Raw genomic sequence first — 13,194 nt, 5'->3', positions numbered from 1 at the left:
CGACAAATTATTCTGGAAATCTTTGTTTAGAATCTTTAAAAAAAAAAAAAAAGATTGAAAAAAAAATTCCCTTAATTAAGTTTTCTGGAAAAACAACAGATTTTTTTTTTGAAAAAAAAAGATTGAAATATTTTCTTCATTAAGTCCTCATTAATTAAAATATTTTCTTTAATTAATTGAATTGAAAAAAAAACTTTCCTTCTAGAAAATCGAGTAAATAGAATCAGATTGCGATCTGGTTTCTGCAGCAAAAGAAATTCCTATCCCGCAAAGAAATTTCCAATTCCGGTTCCCTGCAGTAGAAATCAAAGATTCCTCCATTCCTCCTGCTGTGCTCCGTCTCCAGCCCGATCCTCCCAGTCGCACGCGAATCGCGAATAGGAACTCCCCTTATCTCGCAGAGGAAGCTCCTTGTCCTTTCCGCACCGAAGCCTTCCACACCGAGCATTCGCCCGCGTTCACCGCCGAGATTTTTCTTCGTTGCCCTCGAACCAAGCTCTGATATCACTTGTTAAGAAATTAGGGCAAAGAAAAACAGTAATCGACAGAAATCCAGAAGAACACCAAGAGATTTAACGAGGTTTGACAAAGATGCATACGTTCTCGGGAGCAGAACATCGATTCCTTTCAATATTCAGAAAAGAGATTACAGAAATCAGAGATATCTCATGAGGTTACTAACATGTCTATTTATAACCCTAGGAATAAACCCTAAGTACAATATATAATTACAACATTACTCTGTACCTCACCCCCAACCCATATAAGGAAACTCTCATGATTTGGAGAGAATCTTCCGCTCTGCTCCGCTCCAGAATCTATCTCTTTATGATATATTAGCTATATCTAAACAGTAAATGTATTTTCGAAACAAACAACAGGTTATTACATAAATTCTAATATATATATATATATATTCATCCTAAAAAAGAAATTTTTCTAGGAACAATATAATTTACTTGAAATATTTGCGTCTCTAGCAGAAAACTGCAACCATATAAAAATTAATTTACGAAGTAAACACAGATTATGAAGATGGAATATTGCTTAAACCCTAATTAATGGAAATAAAATCATTTTATCTTCTTACAAGAAACAGAAAGAGCCATATCATCTTCCCTTAATCGCTTCCCAAATGCATTGATGATGCTGCAGTTCAACCACTCACTTTCTGTAGAGGCCATAGCAAAGATGGATGCTTCATTAAGTAAACCTACGGAGAACAAAAAGAAAATAATTTTTTATTAGTATCCCAGGAATTAATGCTCATCCACATAAATCAGAAATAAAGTATGATATTTATATAAATAAAAATTGAAATGAAAGATTATGTCTTTTAATCGCTTATGAGTTATGTCGTCAAAGTAATTCCCTGGTGAGACTTTTAGAACTAAGTTTTAAAATTAAATTTGACTTTGTTTCTATAGTTGAATTTTTTACATTAAAATTTAATTTATGAAATATTAAAAATATAATTCTCATGGGCCTTACATCCCATGCTTGAGGTTTACATCTCACCTCATCACAAATAAAACACTTCCACTTATATCTCCTTGTTGCCTTGGGATGGCTGGTTGTTTTCATGGCGGGGACAGGCCAGAAGGATGCGGACCATCCTTCGGTCTCCAGCGGCCATTTTGCGGGCCTGTCTTCCACAAGCGACAGTTGGATGGTTTTACTCCAAGATAGATGGGATTGCCGACATGTTCCTCGGACGCAATATAGACATTGTTGGCTAGCTCCAACAATATGGGGTCTTCGGTCGCTGCAAGCCAAGAGCGTATCGAAAAAGTTCTCACACCTTGTGCAAGGGCGGCGTGTGCGATTGCGGGTTCCAAATCCCCTACTTCTAACCTCTTCTTGTCGAAGCGGTTGATGAATGAGCTGAGGCTTTCATTCTGCCCCTGCCTAATTTGCAGGAAAGCCTGTGAGTTTTTCCGCAATTTTTGGGCGCAAGCAAATTGCGCCACAAGCATCTTCTTCAGCGAAGGAAGTGATCACCCCCGCTGGCAGTCCGTTGAACCACCTGAGGGTTGACTCCCTCAGCATGGTGAAGAACAAACAACAATTCAGTGTATCTGTAATCTTTAGGAGGCATACCGTCGACTCAAAAGACGCTAACTGGTCGACCAGATTAGTTCGACTTTTGTAGCATTCGAGAGCATGAACTTTAAAACTCTCCGGAGGCTTGGTCTCAGTGATCTGTAGAGAGAACGCATTCTTTGGCTTTCATTGCCGAGACACCTCAGTACGTCAAAACTGACGTCTGTCAATCGATACCGACCCAACGCTGTTAACATACTGGGATTCTCCTTATCTTTCTAGGGCCCGAGGATCCCTTTGATTGTTGTGTGCCAACCATTTTTCTTGGGGATATTGCCTACTGAGTGGTTGTTCTCGAGATTGTTGATGGAAGACAACCTAGAAGGCAATATCCCCATAATCTGATCCCTTAGCTCTTAGATCTACTGTTGCACAAACTCTATTGTGTATTCCATATTTGCAGTGTCTCGTTTGTTAGGTTGTTATTAAGAAGTATTAAGTGTTAGATAAGTAAATACATAGGAATTTGGTGGTATGTATGTAAATGCCCCATAACAAAATAATCAGCGAAAACATACCAGAATTAGAGTCATCAATCTTCGCTTTCTTGATACGGAGGTCATCATCTAACTTCAGCCGTTTATTGATACAGAGGAAGTCAGCATCATCATCCTCTTGCTCAGCACCAAAATTCCGATCTATGGCGCTGCCTTCTCCATTGGAGCACAGGCGATCAATATTTTTCATGTTGGGAGAGGAATGATAATCTGTGTAAATAATGAATGAATCTAAAAGTAGTAAATCTTTCACATTTTCGGATAAAACTTATGAAGACAGTTGATGGTGTGATGGGCTAGAACCTGGAACTTCAGAAACAGTATGGTTTTAAGGATTTAATGCAACGAGTATAATAGCTTTCAGTTTTAATTTTAGGGAAATTTACATGCATACAGCACAATTCTTATGTGTTTAAATATCTAACGCCAAAATTTTGACATTTACACTTATAACACCTTGATTTCATAAATCCATGCATGAACAGGAGTACTTTACTTTTAAAAAAGGTGATGATTGTGATATTTTTATAATGTGATGTTGAAGATTTGAGTGACATGCATGTAAACAAAGACGTTTAGGTGTTAGACATGTCAGTACATAAGAATTGTGGTATGTATGTAAATGACCCTTAATTTTATTTTGTTTTAATGAGCTAGATTTTTAAAAAAAATATTTAAGAATGTCATAATTAAACAAAATAATGAACTACATTTTAGATTAATCTAATGAAATGAAGAGGAATTGGCTATAATAATAATGCATGAAGATCAACTTTGTGTGTAGAGAGAGGACTATAGAGATATGGAGAGAAATTGATGACATCGTAGTAAATTGATTGAAAGATATTTTCAGTAGAAATTTAAATGCACATAATAGGAAAATATACATTTATTGGCAGTATAAGAGCAAATAATATGTATAGGTTTGTTACAAATATAGAAGAATCCCACTATATCGTGAAGTTTTGGAGAGGTTAAAGTATAATAGAACTCTATAAGAAAAAGGGAGGGGAGGAGAGAGAGTGTGTGTGGCGGAAAATACATACAGATCATCCAAAGCTTCACATTTACAAATCAACCCCTCTTTCATCCATTTTTCAAATTCTCACACAAATATCAAAATTCATGATAAAAATGATAAAACTAAAACTCCAACCCATATTTTTCATTTTTATTAAATTCTCAATAGTTTGATCGTGGCAAACATAAATACATTGGTTCGGTAGTTCCAAAAATCAACAGCGGGGTTAATGTATAAATATCAATGTTTCCGATGGTCTCCATGTAATTATCCCGAAAAAAAAAGCAATCTTTGTGCTAAGATAAATAAAATAAAATTTAGAGAAATTGAAAGGATTTGATTATGATGATCAAGAACCACAACATTTTGATTTACTATGAATTAAAAATGGGTGTTTGAAAGATATGTTAAAATTATTAAAAATATTTATGATAGCGCATTAATTAATATAAAAGTAGGAGTACTATGACCAAGGAGTTCACAATCATAATATGTTCATATCAAAGATCAACATTTATAACAACAACAACAACAAAGCCTTAGTCCCACTACGTGGGGTCGGCTACATGAATCATTTTTCTCCATTGCGTCCTGTTTAGTGTCATATTTTCATTTAGTTCTAGTAAATTAAGATCATTTTTTATACAATAAGCCCACGTCTTCCTAGGTCTACCTCTGCCTTTCTTAACACAAGTCAAATCTAAAACATCTACTCTCCTAATTGGATCATCAGATAGTCGACGTTTTCTGTGACCAAACCATCTAAGACGACTTTCTCTAATTTTGTCCGTCACAGGAGCTACACCAACCTTATCACGGATATATTCATTTCGCATTTTTTCTCTAAGTGTAAAGCCACTCATCCACCTAATCATTCTCATTTCGGCAACACTTAACTTATTATTATGCTTCTCTTTTAAAGGCCAACATTCAGCGTCATAGAGCATTGCAGTTCTCACCACCGTCTTATAAAATTTTCCTTTCAATTTAAGCGGTACTTTTCTATGACACAAAAAACCTGAAGCATTCCTCCACTTCAACCAACCAACTTGAATTCTACTATTAACATCCCCATCTATATCACAATCGCATTGAACAACGGACCCAAGGTATCTAAATCGTTCACACCTTTTACTAATTTGATCACCCAAAGGATCACCCAAAGTCACACGAAGTCACACGTCTGTCACTAGAGCTACTACTACTAAAATTACATTCCATGTATTCAGTTTTAGTTCTACTTAAATGAAGGCCTTTAGACTCCAACGTAGACCTCCATAATTCAAGTTTTTCTTGGGGTTTTTCTCTTCATAACTAAAGCAAAAAAGATATGGGCTTCAAGCCGATCCCTTATGTAATCCAACTAAATGAGGAAAATAGTTGGTCAATTCTTCTTATCGAACGCAAGTAAAAGCTCTAGTATACATAGCTTTAATGACTTGAATATAAGTCATATCAACATTTTTTTTTCTCTTAAACTCTCCAAAGGACTTCTCTTGGAATCTTATGGTAAGGCTTTTCTAAATCCATAAAAATCATATGTAACTCATTTTTATTCTCCTTGCCTCTGTACTTCTTCATCAAACATCCCAATAAATGTATAGCTTCCTTAGTAGACCTATTATGAAAAATCTTTATATCACGTTTTAACTTATGTTCAATTACTATCTCCCATAATTTTAAAGTATCACACATCAACTTAATTCCTCTATAATTTGCACACTCTTGTGCATCCCCTTTATTCTTAAAAATGGGGACCAAAATACTCTTCCTCCACTCCTCAGGCATCTTTTTAGTTTTTAAAATAATATTAAAGAGTTTAGAAAGCCAAGAAACTCTCAAATCTCCCAAATATTTTCACACTTCACTTGAGATATTATCAGGTCCTACAGACTTTCCACCTTTGGTTTTCTTTAAAACTTCCTCAACTTCATTTTTACTAATGCGACGGTAAAAATGAAACGTTTTATTGTTATTCACGATATTAAGATCACTAAGGTCGATCGTATCTTCAGAAACTTCATTAAAAAGTTTATCAAAGTAACTCACCCACCTATGTTGAATATATTTTTTCTAAAAAAAGTACTTTTTGATTTTCATCTTTAATACACTTTATTTGAGTAAAATCTTTATTTTTATCTTCTCTTTGTTTGACTAGTTTATACATATATTTTTCACCTCCTTAGTATCTACTCTATTATAAAGATCATTAAAAGCAGAATTTTTAGCGTCACAAATTGTTCTTTTAGACTCCCTGCGGACATTTTGATATTTTTCCCAATTCTCTAAGCTTTACATTTAAACCAATTTTTATAAAGTAACTTCTTATATTTTATTTTTTCTTGCACATTATTATTCCATCACCAACAATTTTTATTAATATATATTTTTTTTAGATTATTCAAGCACATCTTTTGCTACTTGTTTAATAATATTTGTTACTTTATCTTACATAACATTTGCTTCATTATGAACATCCCAAATTTTGAAATCTTGAATTTTACTCATAAAAATAATTTCATTTGTCTTTTAGGTACCTCATCTAATTCTACAACGATGATTCATAGTATTCATTATTTTTCACCTCTTAATCTTAAAATTTAGAACTAATAATTGATGTGAGCACTTAAATCCTTACTTGGAATGACCTTACAATCTTTACATTCTCGACGGTCTCTTTTTCTCAAAAGAAAATAATTAATTTGGGTTTTATTAGATCTATTCTTATAAATAATAATATGTCCATCTCTTTTCTTAAATAATATATTACTAATTCATAAGCCAAAGCAAAATCTAATATGGTTCTACCTTCTTCATTAATAACTCCAACACCATGAGCATTTCTGAAATCTTCTACCACTCTACCAACATGTCCATTTAAATCTCCTCTAATAAAAATTCTTTCTTCAAAATGTATCATTTTTTTAAAAACTTCTAAGTCATTCCAAAATTTATTTTTAGACCCTATATCTAAACCTACTAGAGAAACATAAGCACTTATAATATTAAAAATCTTAGTATCAAATGATAATCTTAAGAACTATAATTCTATCTCCAACTCTATTAATTTTACAACATTATCTTTCAAACTCTTATATATAATTACACCTACAACATTTCTAGTGCGACTCTTACCAGAATACCAAAGTTTAAAACATAAATTATCAATTCCCTCAGCCTTTTCTCCAACCCATTTAATTTATTGAATACATAAGATATTAATTTTTCAATGAATCATAATATCAACTAATTCCATTAATTTATCATTGACAGTACCTATATTTTATAATCATATACTAATATTAATTTCATTAGGTTCATGAACTAACTTTTTTACCCGCATTCGTCCGTAATGTGGGAACCCTTGTTTATGTGACACTAACACTACGCCCGGGCGCCGGTGTAGCGGCCCTTGCACACTTTTCACTGTCTTCAGGCTATACAACGAGTCGCTTCTAGGGGATGCCCTAACACTTACACAATGATCAAAAGGATTCATGTCATGATTTTTTTTTATAAGTTTTACGCTGCCTGTCGAGTACCTAACGCAACCCTCTACTTTTCATATCCGGGCTTGGGACGGGCAATGACAATGTTAAATATCAACATTTAATCCATAATTTTTGTATTGGTTATAAAAATTCTTACAAAGAACGTGGAGATAACGTGCCTTACTGTTGCATTTTAATTGAAGGAAGCTCTATTAAGAAGTAAAAAGTCCTTTTTGCATACTTGGATCTTTAATATATACGAAAAAATTTTAGTTTGTGTGACATTTTAAAAAATTACATTAAGGTGGGCTATGATGTATGCACCAGAGTGTTTGGCAAAACAATAATCAAGATTTACAGGCATACCGCTCAATTCTTATGCATTTACATTTCCAACATCTAAACTTCAATTTATACACATGTCACGTTACCTATGCATGAAAATGTGTATTTCACTTTTTAGAAGTTAAAATAGTGGTACTTTTTTATGTGATATTAAGGTTGTGGTGGTATAAATGTAGAAAGTAAAGTTTGGTGTTTAGATATATAAAAACATAGGAAGGCTTGCAAACATACAACTCAATTCTTATGTATTTACATATCCAACACCTATACTTCAATTTTTACATGCCTACCATCTTACCTATGCATGAAAAGGTGAATTTCACTTTTTAAAATTTAAAATGGTGGTATTTTTGTTGTGATATGGGAGATTTGGGTGGTATAAATGTAAAAAAGCAAAGTTTAGGAGTTAGATATATAAAATATAACAATCAGGTGGTAAAATTAGAGCTGTCATACCTGAACTGCATTCACCAATCTTCCCCTTCTTGGATGAATAGTCATCAACTAACTTCAGTTGTCTCTTGATACCAAGGCAACTGTTATAAGCCAAATGCCTGGTTCCCACATTCTGCTTCTTGGAGTAGCCTTCCAAAAATCGACTCTTTTTGTAGGGATTTTCATCATTTATTGTAGATTTTCTTTTGAAACTTGGGCGATCCACGTGTTCTACAAAAGAAGAGGAATGCCAACCTTTACTTGGAAATTGGTGCACCAAAATGCATTAAATCTAATAAGTTTATAATAACAATACATTAAGATGACTAAGGGGCAGTGATAGGATAGATTTAGCAAATAAGGTTTAATTTATTTTTCAATTTTTATATATATGCCACCTTACCTATGTATGAAAAGGCTCATTTCACTTCTTAAAAGTTAAAAATAGTAGTGTTTTTTACGTGATGCGAAAATTTTGAGTGGTATAAATGCAAAAAAGTAAAGTTCAGGTTTTAAATATGTAAATACATAGTATTAGGGTAGTGTAAATGCCCCTATTTTAATTTTCAATCTTTTCCTCGTCAAGTATATTATCCAGAGAGCTTTAGGTACTGTAATTAAAATGCCAGGAGAGATGGTCTTCCATCATCTCATTATCACAAGGCTAGAAGATTTCATGTTAATCTGCAGCATTTCTTTATAAAAAAATCCTACAAATTAAGACTGATACTCAAATTTATCCCAAACCAACATATAAACATAATGTTCATCACAATCAAAATAAACAAATAACAGAAATACAATGACGATTCAATTAAAACACTAAAACAAGATGCATAATCCAAGCTTATCATTTATCAACAACAACAACAATAAGCCTTTGTCCGACTAAGCGTGGTCGGCTACATGAATTCTTTCCATTGCGTCCTATTGAATGTCATATTTTCATTTAATTCTAATAAATTAAGATCACTTTTTACACAATATTCCCAACTCTTCTAGATCTACCTCTGCCTTTCTTAACATAAGTCGAATTGAAAACATCAACTCTCCTAACTGGATCATCAAATGGTCGACGTTTAATGTGACCAAACCATCTAAAATGACTCTCTCTAATTTTGTCCGTCACAGGAGCCACACCAACCTTTTCACGAATATATTCATTTCACATTTTGTCTTCAAGTGTAAAGCCACTCATCCACCAAAGCATTCTCATCCCAGGAACACTTAACTCAATTTTATGCTCCTCTTTTAAAGGCCAACATTTTGTGCCATAGAGCATTGCAGGTCTTACCATCTTATGATATTTTCCTTTTAGTCTAAGTAGTAGTTTTTTATCACACAACATTCCCCAATTTCAACCAACCAACTTGAATTCTACTAATAACATCCCCATCTATATCACCATTACTTTGAACAATATATCTGAGATATCTAAAGCGTTCACACCTTTAAATTTTGATCCCCATAGTTATAACTCTGTCACTAGAACTTCTACTACTAAAACTATATTCCATGTATTCAGTTTTAGTTCTACTCAAACGAAGGCCTTTAGATTCCAATGTAGAGCTCCATATTTCAAGTTTTACTTGAGCTCCTTCTCTAATTTTATCCAAAAGAAGGATATCATCAGCAAAAAGCATACAACAAGGTACATCCTCCTGTAAATGTCCAGTAAAAGCATCCAAAACTAAAGCAAAAATATGGGCTTAAAGTATATCCCTGATCTAATCCAACTAAAATAGGTAAATATTTGGTCAATCCTCCTCCTGTTCGAACACAAATAACAACTCTAGTATACATATCTATAATGACTTCAATATAAGTCATATCAACACATTTCTTCTCTAGATTTTGATTATTTTTGTCTGTTATTTCTATAGCTTTTTCTAAATCAATAAAAATTATATGTAGATACTCCTTATTCTCAATAAATGTATAACTCAAGCCTCTCAATAAATGTATAACTTTCATAGTAGACTTGCCTGACATAAATCCAAATTCATTATGAGAAATCTTTGTAATACGTCTAAACATATGTTCAATTACCCTCTCCCATCATTTTAAAATATGACACATCAACTTAATTCCTCTATAATTTGCATACTCTTGTGCATGCCCTTTATTCTTAAAACTAGATACCAAAATACTCTTCCTCGCTTCCTCAGACATCTTGTTAACTTTTAAAATAATATTAAAATTTTTAAGAAACTCCCAAATCTCCTAAATATTTTCACACTTCAATTAGGATATCATCAAGTCCTACAGACTTTCCACCATTAGTTTTCTTTAATGCCTCGTCAACTTTTTTACAAACGCAAAGGTAAAAATGAAATATTTTATCATTATTAGTGATATTAAGATCACTACAGTCGATTGCATTTTCAGAAACTTCATTGAAAAATTTATCAAAATAATTCACCCATCTATGTTGAAATCTTTTTATAAGAAAACCACTTTTTGATTTCATTATTAATATACTTTATTTGAGTTAAATCTTTATTTTTTTCTCTTTGTTTGCTAGTTTACACATATTTTTCACACTCTTTAGTATTTAATCTATCACAAAGATCACTAAAAACATAATTTTTAGTGTCACAGATTATTCTCTTAGACTACATACAGATTATTTTATATTTTTCTCAATTCTTTAAGCTTTTACAGTTAAACCAATTTTTATAACATAACTTCTTATATTTTATCTTTTCTTACACATTTTTATTCCACCACCAACTATTTTTATTTATATAAATTTTTTCTTGTGATTCTCTGAGTACATCTTTTGTCACTTATTGAATAATATTTTTTACTTTATCCCACATAGAATTCACTTCTTCATGAACATCCCAAATCTCAAAATTTTGAAGTTTACTCATAAAAATAATTTTATTTGTCTTTTAGGTGTCCCCATCTAATTCTATGACAATGATTCCTAATATTCTTTATCCTACAACTCTTCATCTTAAAACTCAGAACTAATAATCAATGTTAGGTATTTATTACAATTTTTATGTTCTCGACGATCTCTTCTTCTCATAAGAAAATAATTAATTTGTGTTTTATTAGATCCATTCTTATAAGTAATAATATGCCCATCTTTTTTCTTGAAAAAAGTATTAGCAATAACAAAATCATACGCTAAAGCATAATCTAATATGACTCTACCTTCTTCATTAATCACTCCAAAACCATAGCCACCATGAATATTTCTAAAATCTTTTACTATTATACCGACATGTCCATTTAAATCTCCTCCAATAAAATTATTTCTTCAAGAGGTATCATTTGTACTAAATCCTGTATGTCATTCCAGAATTTTTTTTAGAACCTATATTTAAACCTACTTGATGAGCATAAGCATTTAAAATATTAAATATTTTATTATGAACAACAATCTTAAAGGCTATAATTTTATCTCCAATTCTATTAATTTTACATCATTAACTTTCAAACTTTTAGACCTACACCATTTCTAGTGCGACTTTTACCTGAATAACAAAATTTAAAACCTAAGCTATCAATCTCCTTAGCCTTTTTTCCAATATATTTATTTTCTAGAATATATAAGATATTTACCTTTCTATGAATCATAATATCAACTAATTTTATTAATTTACTTGTGAGAGTATCTATACTCCAAGATAGTGGGGAGAATCATGGTGATTGTAATGACACTAATTCAAACCGTTAATAGATGTCAAGGTAATCAAAATATATTCAACATCAAATAACTACACAATTACAAAATAGATAGCCAATATTTTCATTGATTGCACTACATCATCATAATTGTTGGAAAACTATCATTATTGCAAGCTATCAACCATACTCCAATCATATGTAATGCAACAACATCAACTCAAGTTGATCTAGTCACATGACGATAAAATGATCATGCAGTCAAATTAGATCAATTTGATTCAATTAGTTTAACCATGATAGTAAAATCAAAATCGACTTAAGTAATCAATACAAGCTCAAAAATACCCCATGAATTTTGATGTTTTAATTTTGCTTTGACATAATTTTAATAAGGCACATGACAATTTAGTCACTATTTACTTCATGGACTTGTAATGATCTATAAACATTAGAGTCTTCAAGCTCTAAGAAGAACCGCCCAATAAAATCTTTTTAGTGGTACACGAATTTCAAAGAAATATATATCCTTTCAAGAGTATTGAAAACATGAGGATTTTTGAAAAAAATAAACTTGAGGAATCCAATCATTACTCAAGGCACATAACTGTAATTCCCCAAAAAGAAAAGATAATCTGATACCTATTTTGAGTTAAATAACCATGATGAGTTATGTGAGTTGGCGGTTGAATAATTGTAATAGATAGTTTGAGTTGAGCTAGGTTTAACAAATAGTTGATTGAGTCCTAGAGAATCCTTGAAATTCTATAAATACTATCCATTAGGGAGTTTTAGGGCATCAATGGAATGAAATCAAGCAGCCTCCTTCTCTGTTATTAAGGTTCTTTGTTCGCCACACTCCCAAACTATGGGCTTAATGTTATCCTAAAATATGCAGTTTATCCCTTACTCAATAAGTGTTTTATATCATAATCACCTACAAATATCTAAATCAGTAGAACTAGATATAAAAATTTTGCACTTTTACACCAACAATTTTCCTATTTAATTTTAATCAATTGGCTTTTTCAATCTTTCAGTAGTACCAAAATTAACAGCCCAGTCATAATTACAGTGATCACCAAGACCACCAAATAATCAAAAGCTCGCTATAGCGCTCAAGAAATCAATCACAGGCATCCAATAGCAATGAATCAAAGGGAGGACAACCAGAGCAGCAGCATACAGAAGAAAAAGAATCATGAAACACGCCCTAAATTTACTGAAACATAATCACTAACAGAACATTAACCTGTACTGGCAATAGGCTTTCCCCAAACAACGATGGGACCGAGTAGGGAACCGCCGTCGGGGAGACCGCGTGCAGAGAAGAAGGAAATGAGAGAGCTCCATTCAAGCTTAGATACATGATCGGCTCCGCGGCTGATGAAGTGGCCATTGAGCGTAACAGTAGAGGGCTCCAGTCCCAGAGCCCGCCCTACGCCGCCAAGATCCACACCTGCGCCGCCGCACACCGAAATCGTCACCACCGCCGGCGTCTTGCCCGAGGTGGCTAAAGTTAGAGCGACCATCCTCATATCGCCAGCGGAGCACGGAGACATCTACAAGGAGCACTGGTTGTACCTGGTTGTAGAGCGATAAAGGGGAGCAGAGCTGCTGTGCTTTAGTAATGGCAACGGCTTCTGGAAGAGTCCCGTGTTTA

General features: G+C 32.9%; 1 protein-coding gene across 2 annotated transcripts; it reads right to left on the bottom strand.

Moving 5' to 3' along the window:
* Positions 1–967: 967 nt before the first annotated feature.
* LOC110030938 lies at positions 968–13,158 on the bottom strand. 2 transcript variants are annotated; one of them, XM_020733936.1, is made up of 4 exons: positions 12,784–13,158; positions 7,914–8,123; positions 2,622–2,831; positions 968–1,213 (listed from the first exon to the last, which is right to left on the bottom strand). In XM_020733936.1, the coding sequence occupies exons 1-4, from the start codon at positions 13,091–13,093 to the stop codon at positions 1,074–1,076; spliced, it is 870 nt and encodes a 289-aa protein (XP_020589595.1). In that variant the 5' UTR covers positions 13,094–13,158; the 3' UTR covers positions 968–1,073. The 2 variants fall into 2 exon arrangements, with proteins under 2 accessions (XP_020589595.1, XP_020589596.1); XM_020733937.1 differs by having other exon boundaries at positions 2,622–2,810.
* Between the last annotated feature and the right edge of the window lie 36 nt (positions 13,159–13,194).

This window comes from Phalaenopsis equestris, unplaced genomic scaffold, assembly GCF_001263595.1.
Source record: "Phalaenopsis equestris unplaced genomic scaffold, ASM126359v1 Scaffold000761, whole genome shotgun sequence".
NCBI classification, from domain to species: Eukaryota; Viridiplantae; Streptophyta; class Magnoliopsida; order Asparagales; family Orchidaceae; genus Phalaenopsis; species Phalaenopsis equestris.
This window is presented reverse-complemented; position numbering and strand designations above follow the sequence as displayed.